This window comes from Sitophilus oryzae, unplaced genomic scaffold (assembly GCF_002938485.1).
Source record: "Sitophilus oryzae breed Bouriz unplaced genomic scaffold, Soryzae_2.0 scaffold_811_pilon_pilon, whole genome shotgun sequence".
Lineage (NCBI taxonomy): Eukaryota > Metazoa > Arthropoda > Insecta > Coleoptera > Curculionidae > Sitophilus > Sitophilus oryzae.
This window is the reverse complement of record NW_022147430.1, coordinates 287,267-307,429: the sequence shown is the minus strand read 5'-3', so window position 1 is coordinate 307,429 and position 20,163 is coordinate 287,267. Positions and strand designations below refer to the sequence as shown.

Sequence of the window (20,163 nt, the reverse complement as noted above, 5' to 3'; positions counted from 1 at the left end):
TTGAAAATTACTCAATAAAGAGAGATTATAAATATAAGGAGGGCTTAACATGACAGTTTGATAAAAGCTATGTTGATTTATGATGTACAATTATTAGTGTATGTACAATTATGATGTTATTAGTTACACTTAAATAGAGAAGAGAGAGAAAAGAGATTTAATTAAAGGCGCTTCGGCATCTTTTGACTCACCCTGTGTATAATTAGCAATTTAGTCTGTCTTAGTATGATTAGTTTGGAAGAAAGCCGCTACCATAAAATATTAACTAAAATGCATCAATTATTATTATCGTAGACTGCCTACAACGGACCAATAAGTATGTACAGGGTGTCCTAAATACCAGGCTGAAAATTAGGATCTTGGAAACCATAAGAGATGCGAATTATAGTAGTTTCGCAATTTTATGTCCCATTTCAGACACCCTGTGTACACATAGTTTTTGGTTCTCTGAGGCTAATACAGTTTATTTAAACACTGACTCCAAGTATCGAATTATGTAATTTGCATGCAAAATATTATACTATTAGATCGAAAGAAACGGCGTCAAAGACGGCTGCCGCAGCTGGTTAATGGCAGCCTTTGATAATTTTGGCGAGGTCAAGCCCTAGATGTCATTTAGATGTCTTTTCCTGTACTCATCTTTATTTCTTAAAGTAGTAGTAGCGAGTAAAAATTTTTAATAAATGGTGCAGTTCAAAATTTGAGGTAAATAATTTTTGGAAATAGATTTGTGTCTGAAAACGTTCTGTCCTTTTTTAGAATTTTTATAATTAGTGTTAATTTTTAACTAGTTTTATGTCAATTTTTAGTAAATGACATCTAGAGATTGACCTCGCCAAAATTATGATCGATTATCATTCCCTAGCCGTCTTGGACGACATTTTTTTCGATGATACTGTATTTGGATAAATATTTTTAGTTTGCAAAACGGCATTTTATTGATCACAAAATTGTACAACTTTGTCAACATTTGACCTCCCTTATATCTTTTATTTCAGCCGGGACACAGAGGTGTCCAAGGCAAAGAAAAATCCAATGAACTAGCAAGACAAGGATCAGTGTAATCCTATCTATGTCCAGAGCTACGACTCTAGTGCAGTGAAACTCTCAGGGAGATGCAGAATGTCCACTGGATAAATAGACAGGAGCACAGGTATAGGGGCACAGTCTTCATACAAGGATATATAATCCTAAAATTACAAAGGAACTGTTAATGCTTAGCATAAAGTACAACTGGTCTCTTGACATGACATATGGCTGTCAATTGGTACCCGAACAAGCTCAACCTGTATCAAGGAAAAGTCATTGCTGCAGCATCTGCGATAGTTATTAGGTATTATTGGAAAAAAAAATCTGTTATGGTTGTCAAAATCCTGATGGTCACCGTCAAATTTGTGACACCCTGTACCACATATTTTTTAGTACTCTGAGGCTAGTACGGTACCTTTTTAAACACCGGCTACAAGTATCAAATTATGTAATTTGCATGGAAATTATTATATAATGGAGTAAGTAAAGTTCTCGCTGGTTTTTATGGGCAAATACTTAACAATTTCCTTCGAAATGGATGGGTAAATATATTGTTTAGTGCGATGACTAATGAAGGGAACTGTCGCGCTGTTTTATAACAGATGTGTGTTTTGTTGTGTCACCGAAAACGACGGATATATTTTTTACTATTTCTGTCTTTCGAAACAATTACCAATTGGTTGGTTAACGTCCAGATTCAAGTAATTAAAAATAAAAAAAATGGTCGGGTTAATATATACGCATCGGTAGACAGTTTGAAATAATCTTTTATTTTTTTGTTATAGCGTTAAATGTTGCTTCACTGCATTTGCTGCGGGAATTTTCGCTAATTTACAGGAAATAATATTTTCTGATTATATAATAATAATAATATAAATGTATTTTATTTGACAAAATCACCCAAGTTAAGCGACGTTGGACGATGCGGGTAGTTGGACGGGTGGACGTTAAAAAACTCTATGATGCTGTTGTTCCAAGAGAAGAGTGTAAAATCTATTGAGACCCCCTGCTTATTCATGCGGGTTAAGCTGGATTTACATCACTGTCTCACTTTTGATATCAACAAATGTATATTTTCAAGTGTACAGGGTGGGCCAAATTGGACGCTTTTAAAGGGAAACACCCTTTTCTATAAGAGATAGACAAAAACTAATATTGGTGTCTGGAGCTCAATTTTTATCAAAAACATGATGGTGAAAACCGATCATCGATATCGTTAACGTTTCGGAGTTACGGTTTTTGAAAAATATGCATTTTTAACAAATCGCTGTAACTTTTTTGCTATGGAAAATCTTGTTTTTTTGTGAAAACATCTCCAAAGCATCTTTTTACGTAGAATAAGTATATTTTTTTTAAATTAATAATTGCGAATTATCAACAGAAAATTTGATTTTTTATATAGGACACCCTGTATATTTTTAATTCATTGAAAAGAATTTAAAATTACCTTTTCAAAAATATACACTTTATATTTTGCTCGGTTCGTCTTCGAGATATAGAGTTTGTAAAAATTCACCCACTTTGAATAAGTAGGCTTTGAACGGCGCCGGCTATAATACCAAAAAATTTTAGATGTAAGCAGCAATTAAAACGAAAATAATATTTGCAATGAGAGATGCAGAATTTTATAACAATTTAAACAATATTTAATCAACATCAACACATTTAAATTATATGTAATAACAATAAAAATAAACAGCAAACCAAGACATGAGATTTTGCTACCGACATATCTACTGTTCGACACAAGTTCGACATATCGACCGTCTTCTGATATGGACAGACGGGGCCGTTTTTGAACATTTCTTGCGGAATTCATTAACTCACCCCCACTGAGAAAGATACCCTCGCATAACCGCTAAGTACTTCTAATTCTTGTCTAGATTATACGGGCAATTTAAGAAGAACCTTTATTCTTCCGCAAAGATATCCATAGGATTAGATCATATAGGCACTAAGTCCGGCGGCCTCGACGGCCAATGGCTGTGATCTTGTTTAGCTATTCAATTATTCTCGAAATTGGCTGAAAAAGGTTGCTGCTAATTTCAGCATTCTGAGGCGGTGCCTCGTCTTGCTGGAAAAATATGTTTTCAGTTACATTAGGGGCAGGGCATCAATAAGGGGTCCAAAGCCTACTAATTAAAAGTGGCTAACTTTTAAAAATTCTATATTTCGAAGGGGATTATAACAAAATATCAAGTGTGCTATATTTTTGGAGAGGTAATTTAAGTTTTTCTCAGTTAATTATAAATATACAGGGTGTCCCAAATAAAAAAATCAATTTTTCTGTTAATAACTCTTAAATTATTAATTTTCAAAAGATTATACTTTGATTATACTTAAACCATTAATTAAATTCTATGTAAAAAGGTGCTTTGGAAATGTTTTCACAGAAATACAATATTTTCCACAGCAAAAAAGTTAATTGATTTTTTAAAAATACACATTTTTGAAAAATATCCCGTAACTTCGAAACGGTAACAGATATCGATGTGCGGTTTTTACCATCATGTTTTTGATGAAAATTGAGCTCCAGACACCGATATTAGTTTTTGTCTATCTCCTATAGACAAGGGTGTTTCCCTTTAAAAGCGTCCAATTAGACCCACCCTTTGGATGAAACAGAAATTAGAGACAATTAGAGGTATTAGAGGCAAAAAATTAAGAACTTACCCCTTGTTCAGATAATCTCTGGCAGCAAAATGTAGATGTTACCTTAAAATATTTTACTGTTATTGACAAAATGGTGAATGTAAATTTTAATAAATTTGCCTTTAATAAATAACTTTAATAATCTTTAATAAATGATAAATTAATAAATCATAATCCTTATAACAAATATCAATATAATATAAATAATTATTTATATTATATTGATATTATGACTTATAACATAAATTTAAGTAAACAGCAACATATTTTATGTATAAATACTTTTAAAGCAATTTGAGTTTACCTCATCAAATTATCAGGTAACAACTGTTTTTAAAATACCTACTAGGTACTTATTTTGAATTCCAAATATAGGTATTCTTTCCATCAGTTCTTCCTACCTATTCTTTGTTATCTCTACTATATTCCTTATTTGATGTGGCCTACTTTAATTGGAGGATGTTCAGATCTATTTTAATATCTATCCAATTTTGATTTTAGAACCAGAACTTACTCTTTTTATCTAACTAATTTATATACTAATTTTATTTTACTTTTTCTGAACACCTAAATAAAAATTTACTTTCACCCTCACTTTTTATACCTTTGCTTTACAGTTTTTTATAAATTCTTACAGACCTTCGATATTCCTGACAAAATGGCGAAGGCATTTTTTTATTAATGCAAAAATAAATAAATAATAAACAGGAAGAGGCTTTTCTAATCCAATAAAAATAAATATGTTGCTCAGGCATCTCTATCTTACTAATGTATGAGTATCACTTCTTTAATTTTTCAAACGCCATATCAATATTAATAAAAAAAATAAAATAAATAGGTTATTCTATACAGCAAGGGGTCCAAGTATTACTACAATTTGCAGACATTATAACTTCTCTAGAGATACGAAATAATAATAGATTTTCTATTTTTTGATTCTCGATGAGGAGTAGATAATTTAAAATGTTTTAACTCAATTAGATATCAAACTCAGATCTTTCTCTATATTCACTTCAAAATTTTCATATGGAAAGGAAGAAAAAGGTAAGAGATAAAAACAATATTTTTTTAACCATCATTTTTTATTAAGTTTTTCCTACAAATAATTACAAAGTCTGCTGCGATATATTTACAGTTGGTATTTAGTGCGCTCATAATAGAAACATTTATACCATTTATTATTATATAATTGAAGTTAATTTCTCTTTAAAGATTCTCTAAAGATAACAGAAACGATACTATTAACAGTTCAGTTTAGCAATTGAATATATAATAATACGTATATCTGTATTCTAATAACAGTCTCCTTATATTTTTGGGTTGTTAAAATGTTTATAGTTCTTGAGATACACTTCTGAAATATTTGACACGTTTTATGGTCTAAAACTAAAAGCGTTTTTACAATTTTAACAAAAATATTAAGGTTTAACGTAAGTAAATAGGTATTATGGTATGTATCCTAATTTTATTATTATCTGTATTCTCAAATAACTCAGAAGCTATATACAAGTAACAATATTAGAGTAATGAAATAAACTATATTGATACTTTTCTACAAACATTTTCTCTATTATTATTCTATTTATTAGTGCTGCGATAATTAAAAAGTCGTTATTCTACAGCATGGGGTCCAAATATTACTTCAATTTGCAGACATTATAACTGGTCTAGAGATACGAAATAATTTAGATGACTGTAGCCAATGGAAGCAAATAAAATCACAACCCTCGTTTATGTCGAATTAGGGATGTATCAGTTTTTAACAGTTTTAATTTTTATTTTATTTTGAAACGTAATATTGAGTGAAGTGAATTTTTACAACAAATGAACGATACATATACAGGGTGTCCCAGAAATAAGTGCAGGTATTTTAACTGGTAGTATAGTTCAACCCCAGAAACACACCTGAGGTTTTTTTCACGAAAAACAAATTTTTTGAAAAATGTATAATTAACATAATATATATTTGGACTTATTTGAAAAACGATAAAGAGAAAATATGTTTCTTTTATCGAGATCTTCCACCCCTTAAAATACTTGCACTTATTTCTGGGACACCCTGTATAAATATATTGATCTTACAATTCCACTTTCTTTAAAAACGAATACATCCCTATTTCGAGCAAGTAGTGTTTTGTGTATTTATAATTAATTGGTAAGAAATTTTATAACAAATTTGAAAAATAAATTCACAAATCATTGCATTTAATTCATGGCCATTAGGGTGAGCCAAAAAAAAAACTAACCTATGGAATGGATGGAGTGGAAGCACAAAAGTACAAAAATATATTATTAAACTGATATTAAGTGTCAAATTCAACGAGTACAAATTGTTGCTCGATTACTGTTTATATTATTTGCAATGTTTGAAATTGATTAAAAAATGATTTGTAATGTTTTAAAAAAATAGTATGTATGTTCTATTAGGAGTAAAAATGTACTTTTTGTGCTTCCTTGTAACGTCGGAATAGCTTTACGATGGTCCTTCAAAGGTACAGCATCATCAAAAAAAGTATCATTTATACACCTAATAAAACAATACACTATTGTTCGGAAATAGTCTCAAGTCGAGAATGAAATTAGTATTATCTAATGTCAAAGTGTAAAATACTTACTGCAGATCAAAATGTCGGTAAGAATTTGGAAAAATACAACCGTTTTAAAAAAAAATATAAAACAACATATTTCCTGACAACGATTATAGATTCTCGGGAATGAAGATATAGTATCTATACCAGAAGAACCTAGTTCTGGTACTAGACTGTGAATGATATGTATTCGAACAGCAAATTTTTGTCACTTATACATGAATTTTAAAATAAATCCCTGCGTTTAGAGGTCTAATGGATTCACACGAAATTAGTTCAAAAATCGGTCCAACATTTAAATTGATGAATAGATATTTTTATATAGTTTTATAACATTTACAATAATTATTTTTCGATTTATTATCTGTTATATCTTATAGAAATATTTTTTATAGTTTTCTAGGACACATTTTTATAACTTTTACAGTTTTTTTATGATTTATAATAAAGTTTCAATAAAATTATTTTTTTGATTTAAATCACATGATTAAAATTAAAAAAAATCACTTGATTTAAATCATGCCAACCTTGGTTATTAGGTTCATAGGTTTTTTTGCCTCATCCTAATGGTCATAGAATCTAAAAATTTATAACAAAATATTGATCCATATTTTTTTTTAAAACCAGACATTAAACAAAAGATGATGCAACATAGCAACGATATATTTATGAGATTTTTTTGTTTTATTATTTTATTATAAAAAAACCCTATCCGAAGTTTTTAATAAATTATTTGCCATGTGCTTTTCAAATTTGCTTGTTTTTGAACCCTAATCAAATTACTAATTTATTTTTAGTTTTTATTATAAATACACAAATAAATCATTTCAAGATGTTATTTTATAAACACCAATCCGAATTTACATATGTTTTATCACATAAACAGTGATAAATTTGGCTACAGTCTTACATAATAACAGGAGAAAAAATAATATACAAACTATCTTTCAAAAGTTTTTTTTTTCATATAAATCACAACATTTCCTTTTATTACTACGAATCGTTCGCATTTTAAAATCTAATTTAGAAGATTTCTACAATTTTTTACATTAATAAAATAATAATTTGGTTAATCACAGACAATTTTCAAAATAATTTAAGAGGTTTACACTACAAAATATCTATATACAGTCGCGCATTCATTCACTACATAATATTTTCTTACTTTCATTAGTTCTCACTGTTCAGTTTTTCATTTAATTATATATTATATAATATATTAGTAAAAATCTGGAGTTCATAACATTAAAAAATGTAAAAATGGCACAAAAATTGATATTATAGATTATACAGATTAGCCAACATAAAAATGCCGAAATTCGTATTGTTAAACTAACTATAGTTTAGCAGAATTTTTAAAATACACCAAAAATGTTTCACTTTCTATGGTGGCTAGTGTAGAATATTTTCATCTTTTTGAAAATGTTAAATTTGAGTATCCAGAAATTCTTATTAATGTTCTGTTTGAATATACCTTAATAGGAAGTCTCATCGTCTTGTTAAAAAGATCATTATTCATTTCTAATTTCTGTTATGATATACAGGGTGTCTCAGGCTGAGCGTGCATTAGAAGTATTTATAGAACTACAATATCTAAAGCAGAGATTTTTTGCATATCATTGTTTCAACTAATAAACATATTTTCAATATGGCGGCACTTCCGGAAATACCGGAAGTTAACAGCAACTTTCTTACTTTAAATGTGTACCCTTACCTACTTTTATTATACACACACCGAAAAAATCTAGGGATATCATTTTATTAAAGTTAAAAATAAATGTTTTGAATAAACAACCACATCTTTGTAGGCCGAGTCTTTCTACTTCGATTGAAACGAAGTAGTCACACTAGTTATTTCTAAATTTGGGATATTTGCAGAAGTGTTTGTGCATTTTTTGTCAAATGTATAAAAAGCACCTAGCATCAATTGTTCGAATTTAACCTGTACTGGCTATGTTTTTATGATAACTAGCCAGAATTCATTCAAATAACTCTGTTTAGTATTAAACGACATTATGGAGCGTAGACATCTTAACAGAGACGAAATGCTAAGGGCCATGGGTATGCTCGAAGCTGGAATGCGCCAAATCGACGTAGCTAGAGCATTAAATACAGCGCAAAGTGTAATATCGCGATTAAGTGCACGCTACCGTGAAAGTGGTGATGTGGCTGAAAGGCACACAGGGCGACATCGCATTACTACCCCTCAGCAAGATCATTTTTTACAATTAAATGCTCGACGCCGACCGACTCTTACAGCACCAGAGCTTAGTTTAATTCTCCAGGAAACACATAATGTAACCGTTAGTCCTGACACTGTTCGCAATAGATTAAGAGAGGTCAACTTAAGAAGCAGACGCCCCTGGAGATCTCAACCCTTAACGAGAGGAAATCGAGAGGTACGATATTTGTGGGCTCAAGATCATGTTCAGTGGTCGAATGAACAATGGGCCAATGTTCTTTTCACGGATGAGTCACGCTTTGGAATTCATCCGGATTCGAGAAGGTTTAGGGTATGGAGAAAACCGGGAAATCTTATTCGGTTGGATCATGTTCAGGAAGTACACCTTTATCAAGGTGGAACAGTTATGGTCTGGGGAGGAGTCCAGTTAGGCCGAAAAACCGATCTCGTTTTTCTTGAAAGGTTTCTAACAGGAATCACATATCGTGATTTAATTCTTGAGCCTGTCGTGTTACCATATGCCAATGATTTTGGGAGAAACTTCATTCTCATGCATGACAATGTACGGCCTCATACAGCCAGAGTGGTAAGTGAGTTTATCAATGCTCATCATTTAAACATCTTACCCTGGCCGGCACAATCTCCTGACTTCAACCCCATCGAGCACGTATGGGACGCGGTCCAAAGAAGAATCTTGAGAATGGGTATGCTTCGTGAAACTCGTAAGGATCTAGTTCGGGCCGTGAATGCAGCGTGGCAGACTGTACCTCAAGAAGAGATCGACAACCTGATCAGGAGCATGGAGAGACGATGTAGGGCTCTAATGACAGTAAAGGAGGCCATACCCTTTATTAAGTAAAAATGGTTTTATCTTTTTTTTAGAGTTTAGAATTAAAAAAAAATGTGTGTATTTTTTTTGAGTTCAATAAAAATCAAGGTAAATTTGAAAAATTCGGTAAATTTCGCATTTTTATTTCCAATACGTCTTGTAAACTATTTGTTTATTTTAATTTTATTATATCAGAAATGCAAATAATAAAATTACTGACGATGGCTGGATAAAATTGTAATATACCTAGACTTTTCCGGTGTGTGTATATTTAAATTATTTGTAAAATTTTATGGATTTTGGTATTAAACACTATATTTAACATTAACCGTTTTTGTGGAAAAAAATATTTAAAATTTTTGGACGAAAAAACTGCCTGTCAAAAAAACATGTTTATGTGTTTAAATAACCTTTTCACCAGTGAAAAAAGTGGGTTTCCATTCCAGCTACGGCCAATATTATATGACATTCGAACACTTAATTGTACTTTTGAAATAGATAGCCACATATGTCTTCTCTTTATGCCACAGTGACTGTGATAATCACCAAATTTGACGTTTAGGCTATACTAACTTTTTTTGACAGGCATTTTTTTCATCTAATAATTTTAAATATTTTTTTTCTTAAAAACTCTATACCTAGAGTGTTGTATATCAAAATTCATAAAATTTGACAATGAATTTAAGCATCTAATAAAAAAAGGGGGTACCCATTTAAAATAAAAGAGTTGCTGTCAACTTTCCGGTATTTCCCGAAGTGCCGCCAAATTGAAAATATTTTTAATCGATAGATCACATTGTGAAACAAAACTGAGATACCTTGTATACGGTTGCAGAAAAAATCTGAAGGCGGTAAATTTGGTTATTAATGTATTATCTAATATTTCGGGACACTCGGTATAGTTTTCAAAAAGTAGAACAACTTGTTAAAAATGGAATCGTCTCAAGAAAATTGATATAACTAGTTTTGAAAGAATTGTCAACAATGAATTACGAGTTAAGTAAACAATTAAGTAGTTCAGAGATAATATGCTGGGTAGAGATTCCATCTTGGTAATAAAGTAAACTTGATTAATGAAAGATTGGTAAAAAAATAAATTAAGATACTCTAAAACTACATAATATTATAACGAAAAGCTTATAGTAGATAGATTTAGATATATAATTTATATATAAATAGAATTTGAAAAAATGGAGCCAAAATTATTGCTTCGTATTAAATGCATAAATGTATATTTTTAACAAAATCTGATCACTGATAAAAAAATCCAAACCGTTCTGATTGTGTTATTAACAATATGGAATCAAAATATGTACATTTTAACGGTTGTCTATGTGTATCTTTTTTCTTTTAACCAGTGGCGTAGCTAGTGAGGGGGTGAATTTGACGCAAAAACATATTTAAAAAAAAATTAGAAAATGTAATATTTATATTTATTCCTACATAATAATATATTTTGTATATTACTGTAAGTATTTAATTGTAGCTTTGAATTTGTTCATTTCTTACTAATAATAATAATTCAAAAAATAATAAAACATTTTTTTTAAATTCTGCCAATTTTTTTTCTGGCTACGCAACTTTGAAAAATCGCTGGATTTGTTTATCAGTGAAAAATAGTAAAGTGGCAAACTATTTCTGCATAAAATTTATCTGAAACTCAATAGATATAGATATACTTTAGAATAAAATAGATCGAAATTTACAAAATAATTGATTCTATTTACACTCAAATAAATATCGATACGAAATTAATATACCGAATGGTTCAGTACTCCTGTTTCAATTTTTTTGAAACAGATATACAGAGATACTCAGTATTTTATGATTGAAAAAGTTTCATTCGTTATACACGGAAAAATGTGCAAAGTTGATTCTAACATTTTCTTATTTCTTAAAAATTATATAAATGTGTCACATTAGATGTGACATTATTAGGAAAGTACTAAACCTAAAAATAGATAGCTTTAATTGTGCTTCTCATTTTTCAACACCAGACCCTATGGAAATCAACCATAAAACTCTTAGTACAAAGTACATACGCAAACCTGTAACACATAGGGGCAAAATTTACAGCTTTTTGATGTGAAATGTCTCGGAATATAGTTTCACGTCAGTTAGATTGCTCCGACTTGATCAATTCTCTTGATTCGTGTAAACGCGCCTTTAGACTTTGTATTTGAACTTAAATTTACTTTGTATATGCCAAAATTTATTTCAAACAACCCTCCGATTATAACTGTATAATAAGAGGATAATAAGCCAAATACTAAATTTTATTAAACAATGAGTTTACAGATTAAAATTGATATATTTATATACAGTTCGCAAAAAAAAAATCATGAAAAAAGGGCTAAAAACAAAAAAAAAATCACTTTAAATTTGACGAAATTATTTTCCGTTGCGTTTTTTGCATCTGAGTATATCATTGATAATTATGTCTGTCATAACAAACTATGTCATAAACTAAGGTATTTCTTCTCTTCCAAACCTAGATAAACTTTAGTTAATCATATTGTACCTAGGGTTTTATGGTTAATGGTATAAATAGGTACCGGGTACCGGGTGATACACTATCAGGCGTATCATAAAAAATCCCAAGTAAATTTTAATATCCTTAAGTGTTTTTTTTTTCAATTATACTGCGATTATACTAATCCAAACAAGGTGAATAGTAAAGTAATATCACATATCAATTATTTTGATCTATTTTAAAAAGGTATATTAGAAATTATTTTTAGAAAGTACTCAAAATTATCTCTGGATAAATAATATTTTGGACTAAATCAATATTCAATTAAAGGTAATGATAAATAAATAAAGTGATAAAAAAGGTAAAGAGCTTTTTTGTAGCTTTGTATATCAAAATATGTTAAATGTAATTAAAGAAGTTTTATAGATATTATTAGAGGGAGATATATAATGAAAGACTTATTTCTCAGTAATAACTAAAATACCAGATAAATATGTAAAATTGGGAAGTTGGAATGAATATATTACTTTCCAAATACATATACAGTATATCCCCGGATTGTCTTAGCAAGAGGAAAAACTTTTTATTATTGACATTTTGAGAAAAATGCATTCTTCATAAAAATGTTTGCTTGTCCTAAAATAGTTAATTCCGTTTATACTTTTCCAAATTTCCATACCGTTTTAGAGAAAATAAAAAAAACATGAAAATAATAGTAAAATTTCTTTCGAAAAGTTCTAAAACTCAAAACATGATTCTATGGTAATATAATTTCGTTTTCATTCATTGATTGTTATTGATAGAATTTTAATTAACGTCATATTTTTGCTATTTTAAAATGTCAAAGAAGCACAAAATTTATTTAGTTCAATACTACGGAAATAGTGATAATCTGAGGATATTGTTGCTGAGGCGCCATCTCTTAACCAAGTAGAAAAGTAAGCGAATCAGGCGGCAGAATTTACTAGTAGGAGGCAGAATGATACCGAATATTTTAGAAGGTTCCAGAAACAGTCAGTAGAGTATATAAAGGCGCGCGATCGACAGTTGAGCAGATGGAAATTTGAAAGTACACCGTTTTAAATTGTGAATCCTGACAATTTAGCGAAGGAATTTATAAATAGTTAATTGTGTGTTGTAATTAGTATAAATTGTGTGTATATAGTGAGAAAAATTAATTCGTTCAGTATTTGTATCGTGAGTTTAAATTAGTGGACCCACAGAATCCGTAACAATATTTTCATGTTTTTTTTTATTTTCTCTAAAACTGATTAACCGTTTTAAAACAAGCAAACCTTTTTATGAAGAATGCATTTTTCTCAAAATGTCAATAATGAAAAAGCGTTTCCTTTTGTAAAGACAATCCGGGGCCATACTGTAGATTGTATATTAAAATCAAAAAAACTAGAAGACTAAAAGCCGAAATTATGTACAGGGGAAATTGTTTTTCATTGATTATTCTAAATTATTCTCGCTTTATATATATAAATAATTACATATTGACCCGTATAAAACTATTAAAACCTACCTAAGGATACTACAATTTACACGAGATCTTTCATGACCATACCATCCAGTGTATTTTGATTTTCTTACGATCTCCATATATCCCTTATAGTCTCTCCCCGTTTTCTGTACAATGTGCACAAAAGTAACAAGGGTAAATACACGCTTTTTTAACATAAAATAATCATAACAGTAAAACGTTCTGATTGTACAGCCTTTTCAGCATGTGCGCCCGCCACACACGCAGTGTTATTACCCCACCTCCATCATCTTCTTTCCTCCTCGCTAATAAAATAGTCCTAGAGTCCGATCTACGGTACTTTGTACAACAAGCTATAAAACCGAAAAAGAGTTACAGTCTAACGGGTCGTTTTTCAATGCCTCGCCCCTAAACAGACGGCGAGAATGGACAGGAACAAAGCGTAGGTGGGCGTCGTTAACGTGTTCGCATTGGACTTGGGTACGTGTACTTTGGGCTCTAGGTTGATGTCTTTGTTGACGTTGGTGACTTTTTCGGAGTGGTCCGGCGTGACGGAATGGTGTCGTGGAACTTCGTCGTCACCTAGAAGAAAAGAAAAACGTAATATTGACAGAATTACTTTGTCTTGTAAAACTCAAAAATATTTTTTTCGTCTACAGTATTCGCAAAACATTTTCCGATGCACTTCATCGATCATATCGAAATTGACACTAAAGCCTATAAACTTGACTAAATTAAATTTTGGCAAAAATGTTTAAATTTGTAACTTAAGATACCCAACAGCTCTTCATTTCACTTTATAGAGCAAATGATCGTAACAGATATTTTATTTAGATTAAAGCTGCAAAAATTAGTTTAAAACGATTTTTATTATGGCAATGTTGGTCACATTGGGCCGCGATCATCAACGTTGTCGTTTATTACTTGACAATTATCATAATATCAGTCATTATTTTGTATAATACCGTGTTGTTGATTCTTTGGGAGTAATTCCAGTTTTTTTGCCGATTTTCATAGTTTTTTTTTAAATTGTACTTTTAAACACAGTTCTTTTAGGAACTAAATTTTCGAGTTTTTGTATTGCATTTCTTGAAATTGTGTATTGAAAATATGCCGAAGCATTTAAACAGTCGAAGCGAAGAGCTTGTAGCTTTCTTGATAAACTTTTTTGAACGAGAACGTGACAATAGTTTTTGAAGTAGTTTTAGGGGGAAAATTGTAACACCATGCTCGGCCAGCTTTGGTCGAAAAATGGCTCCAAATGGCCGAAAATCAGTTTTTCGGAAATATATCTGTCAAAATATTCAATTTAAAAAAATTTTCTTGTAATAAAAACTGAAGCCTAGGTTATTTCAAGGAGTTTCATACTTAATTTATTTAAAAATAATTTTCTGTATAATTGTTTTCCATCAAATTTTCCAATATTTTCATAGTTGTTCCGCTATTCTGGGCGAAGATGACTCCAACAAATCAGATATCATTAAAATTTGTCCAACTGTTTTTTAGTTATAAATGGTGTAACTAACTCGTCTTTATTGTATTTATTTAGATTCGACAGAATACAGTTTAGTTACTTTAAAGTAAAGTATTTCTAAAAAATGAAATCCTTCAATAAATTATTCGGACTTTCGATAATGTTTCTGGTTCGCCTCTGGCAATTTGCGCCCGAGTTCGAAGCAGTTTACTAAATCGCTAACAAAATAAACAAAAGAGAAAAAGAAAAAACCGTCTCGAAGAGACGGACGTTTTAGAATTGTCACCGATTCGTTTTGAGGCTCCCGAGCTTTTCGTTTTTCTTTCGCCGACTGAGCCCGGTTCGCCAGGCAGCCTCGGAATTCTGAATTGCCATCGATTAATTTCAAACGTAACGAGCGCGAGACTAGACAAAACAAAGTAGAGAATACATTTTATTTATTCACTGTTTCACTGTTTGACGACAGTGATAATATTATAGGGTATTTTCATGAGCAAGCGAATTCCAATAAGTATCCAATTTTTCAATATTCTAAACAACGTTTCTAATATTTCCTTCTAGAGATGAGCAAGAAATCCCAAACTGCGATATCATCGCAGCGGTTTTAAAATCGCAATCACAACCTGCGATTGGCTCTCATAATACTGGGATTGCGATTTCTTCTATTTGCGAGTTTCAATTTAGGCAGCCAGTATTACTGTAGCTGCGATGTGCGACTTTGTTGCGATTTGCGATTTTGTTGCGATTTTGCTGCGATTGTGATTTTGTAAACCGGGACCGCGATTTCTATCCGCGAGTTTCAATTTTTATAGTCTAAGAGCTAGCAACGATTTCGAGAAAGTATTTTAAGACGTCTGGCTCTTTGATATATCTTATACTATGCTCTCTGGAACAGCATGCATGGCATATCGGCAGCATGCGGCTGCCGATACCCGTTGTGTTCGCTACTGCGAATCGGAAGAAGATCCTATATTTTTATTAATTTAGTCCTACAAATTCTAGTATTGAATATAAATCGAACATGTCTCCATAGCGCAGTGCTTAAAGTTTCCGACCACGAACCGATGATTCAGAGTTCGAATCCGGGTCAGGTCAAAGACTTTTTTATTTTATTTTCGTTTATATTCTGATAGTAAAGTATTAAATAATTCTGGTAATTAAATAAAAACAAATATTTAATACTTTACTATCAGAATATAAACGAAAATAATTAAAAAAGTTTTTGCCCTGACCCGATTCGAACTCTGAATCATCGGTTCGTGGTCGGAAACTTTACGCTGCTGCGCTATGGAGACATGTTCGATTTATATTTAATACTAGAATTTAAAGGACTAATAAAAATATAGGATCTTCTTTCAATGCGCAGTAGGGAACGCAACGTTTACTTTACAGACATGCTGTTCTAGAGAGCATAGTAAAGGTATATCAAAGAGCCAGACGTCTTTAAAATAGGTACTGTTTTTCCGACGTTGCTAGCTTTCGGAGTTACGATTTGCGATATTGTTGCGAATGTAATTTTGTCGTCTATTGAAGCATTTTATAGCAAACTGCGATTGAATTTTCTCTATGATATTATTTATTTATTTTTTAGTGTTACTTACCATCGATAGGACCATGTCCTGAACCGGAGCCTCTGGAATACTCGTCTTCCTCTCGTCAAAATCTGGTCCACTTCCAGATCCTGACCCGTCCACTCCGTCCCTCTGCATATAATCTGGATCTGAATAGTTGGGACCTAAAGTTTGACTGCCATCTGCAAACAATAACAAAATAGTGATTATTATACCTGTTTGAACATTTTGTTATATTTTTAAGCAGGTAAAATGCCTTTTAGCATTTAGAATTTCTTATATTTTGGACTAATGCACAATGTTTTAGATAACAAACGAAGCTTCATAGAGGCGTCTATTTTAAATAACTAAAGTTGTTCTCCAAATAGTTAGATTAGCAATAGACAGACTCTATATGAAGAGATACTTCTTAACAAGTTATGGTTCCGGCAAATTTGTAAGTAAAAAGGAACTGATAAACTTTTCATGGATCCTATCTAACCCAGATGCATTTTACAAATAATAAATTTAATATATTCAACGATTCAACTACTTCAGATATCGCATTAAAAATGTGGTATTTTATTCATCGGTATGTAGGGACCCTTATTTGCATAGCTGTTTCAGATTTAAAGAAGGCATCCATTTTTCTCAAAGAGACCTGGTTCAAATTAAAAAGTAAAAAAAAGACTAGAAAAAAGTAGAAAAAATAAAGAGGTCTTTTTTTTTTCTACTGTTTCAGATTTCATAGTAATTTATTTAGTTGATTGGGCTCGAAGAGGTGCAGATTGAAAAGGAAATGAAGCCAAGGTTATTCGAGAGAACGTGATCCTATAAATTAATGCGTGTATGTATCTTTCATAGGGCATTGTTCATTGAATGAATTATAGCACATCCTTATACAATGAAAAGAAAAACATAATATCCCTGACTAATACTAAAGAGAGAGGCGCAGAAGACACTCAATTTAATTTAAGGCACAAACAGATTTTTTACTGACTACTTTCTTTTCCAGTTCTATGATCTAAGTTTTCAATTAGTTACTCATTTGGTTCCTGTGTGTTTCTTTTATAATAACGTTAAGAATTATACCATACACATGAAATAATAATCATCTTCTATTTTTCTTTTCTTAGTCTTTAATATGTACCCAGAATTTATGAGAGAATATTATATGCCTAAATAACTCTGTTTACAAAACAATTCTTAACTTCACACAATACATAATTTTAAACAAAATGCTTCAAGGTCTTCATTCTTTCTACTTTTGAGTCATTCATACCAAATATACGCGTCGCTCTTTCATAACCGCACAGAGAACGAGAAAATATTACAAAATTATGTTAATATTTTTCATAATTAGATCCGAAAACAGACGGCGGTCTCCAAAGCATACCTCGACGCTTATTTACATAGTCGGAACGAAATCGCACACATCAAGGGGCTTGGTCAGGTTAGTTAGCAGGACAGGATCTCTCTCGCTTTGGGTTGGAATTCTTTTCTCGTCTTTAGTAGTTTTTTTCTCTAAATAAGTCGAGAGTTAACCAAATATTATCTAGTTATATTTACTAAGATGTAGAATGTAGAATGTATGGGAGGAGGGTTAATCACTGCAACCTTACAGATGTTTTGCATGTCCCCTTCTTTAGTTATAACTCATCGTACAGTCTCAGGGCTTTGACAAAAGCCAGTATCTGAGACGGTTTTACAACTGTCAGTTCTCCATCTTCGATATCAGTCGTATCAATCTTGGCACAAATGGTTGTCGTCTCGACGCACTCAATGATAAGGTGTTCTGGTGTTTCTCCATTTTTCACAGAATTCGCATTCGTCGTTGTTTCTTAGCTTCAATCTGCTGAAGCATTCATCGAGAGACAGTGTCCTGTTAAAAACCCCGTAACAACCCAAAGATTGTTCTTACTTCTTTGATTTTTCTCAGTCGTAAGTTCTGAGAAATTTCTTCGAGTGTCTTAGACCGTTGGAGGATTCCCATTCCAAGTTACGCTTGGGAAGAACGGTTCTGGTCCAGTTAGTGGAGTGTTCGCTCCTTTTCTGGCTATATCGTTTGTTTTTTCATTGCCTTAGTGAGTTGGCACCCAGAGTAGGAGGACTTTATCGCGAGTATCTTTGCGCCTAATTTGTTCAGCTTTTCTAAGCATTCTCTGACTAACTTCAAACTAATGGTTACTGAATTGATCGCTTTGAATTGGCTGTTGTTTCTGAAGTTGTACGCATCTTTCGATAGCGTAAATTTCTGCCTGAAGGATGCTGGGGTAAGGTGCCTATTGGTTCGGAGCATTTATTTTTCGGCCTAAATACTCATATCCCTGTCCCTGCTTTGGTTTTGGAAGCATCAGTTTACCACGTTATAATATTTTTTCCTTTTGGCGTCCAAGTGGTATTTTTAAAATGACGGCAAGTAGTTGATCACAGGAAAATTCTGCGAAGTTTATTAATATTTATGAAAAATATGAGGTGTATATGGAACACACAGAATTCGAAATAAGATATTAGTTAAAGAAGAGTAATTTGTATCTTAAGCCGAGTACAAATTACGTTCCCCGTTAATGTTTAATAAGCCCTATTTTTGAAGTCATAACTCGTTCCCTATGTGAGTTAGGGTGCTGAAACTCGGAATGTAAATGGGCCTCGAAGAGCTTCATCTTTTCATGATATTTTGATGACGTTTCGTGCACTACGAAACCCCATCATCAATTAATAAAAAAAAATCGTCCGATTTAAATGAAATATGGTATGTCAATTGATTGGCAACTTGACCGTGAACGACACGTGTCACTGTGACAATTAATTTTGTCGTAAGAAACGTCAAAAGTTGATGTTTTCTGTTCGCGACCAAATTTGGTAAGTAAGCTATGTGAGCGACGGTGCACACGGTTCCAACCCGCAAAGTTGGATACGACGTTTAGTTTCCATTTTCATCAGGGTGGGACTAAGGACTTCATTATTGAAGGAAAATGTGGACCAATTTCGGTGTGATTGGGCTACAGGATGACGCCCTCGACGTTTCGAACCGATGCCTCTAAATGGACGAAATCATAAGGATTTTTCTTATTTATGGGTCAATTGGAACCAAACTAGGCACGTGCATAGAGGTACCCGAATGGAGTCCTCAGACGGACACACAGACATACTGACGGAAGTAAGAAGTTTAACTTATTCAAATATGCGCGCATAGTGCACACAATTTTTTTTTATTTTGGCTGCAACTTTTTCCAACACAAATATAATATAAATTAAGTTGGTCTGCATACACCAATAAAAAATTTTTGTATCCTCTAGGATCTCTTATAAGAGATGACTCGTGAAAACGCGTCTTAAAACTTCAAAAAGCAAGTGGTTTCATTTCTGACTTCATCATATTTATCAAATATTTATTGTTTGTAAAAAAACTAACTGCAGGGACGTGTGAATTACGCCTGTGATTATATATAATATATTTCCGCGACGCATTTTCTAATCGCACGATATATATTCATATTTATTTCGATTTTGTTTGAACTATAAACACACGGCCCGCCGACCTTCGGCGTTTGTGTAAACCTAGTTTATTAGAGGACGGTACTTACGTAATGCACATGCCTCAGTTTGTCGACCAGAGTGGCGATTTTCGGGTCGACGTGTTGCGAATTCGGCGACGTTTTCACTTCGGGATTGTATTTCTGCATCAGGCCGACGTCAACCACCGTCTTCGTGTACCTGCAATTCAAAATTTCAATTGTCATTATCAAAATCTGAAATAACGAAATTAGTCAGGTGGTAGATAATGTTTCATTAAAAGGAAGCAGTTATATCGAACTTCAATTTATTTTTTACCTATTTATACAACAACAGTATTTCGAATCTTTTTATTCAAAGTTTCGAATAGTTATATCACAGTTT

The 20,163-nt window shown here is 31.9% G+C and overlaps 1 protein-coding gene across 1 annotated transcript in view; it reads right to left on the bottom strand.

The window, feature by feature from the left end:
• Positions 1-12,422: 12,422 nt before the first annotated feature.
• The window catches only part of LOC115889238 (division abnormally delayed protein-like), a 186,662-nt gene continuing 178,921 nt past the window's right edge, over positions 12,423-20,163 (bottom strand). The window contains 3 exon segments of the mRNA XM_030909184.1: positions 12,423-13,821; positions 16,315-16,466; positions 19,851-19,980. Of these exon segments, the coding sequence (XP_030765044.1) occupies positions 16,449-16,466; positions 19,851-19,980 (148 nt within the window). The 3' untranslated portion in view covers positions 12,423-13,821; positions 16,315-16,448.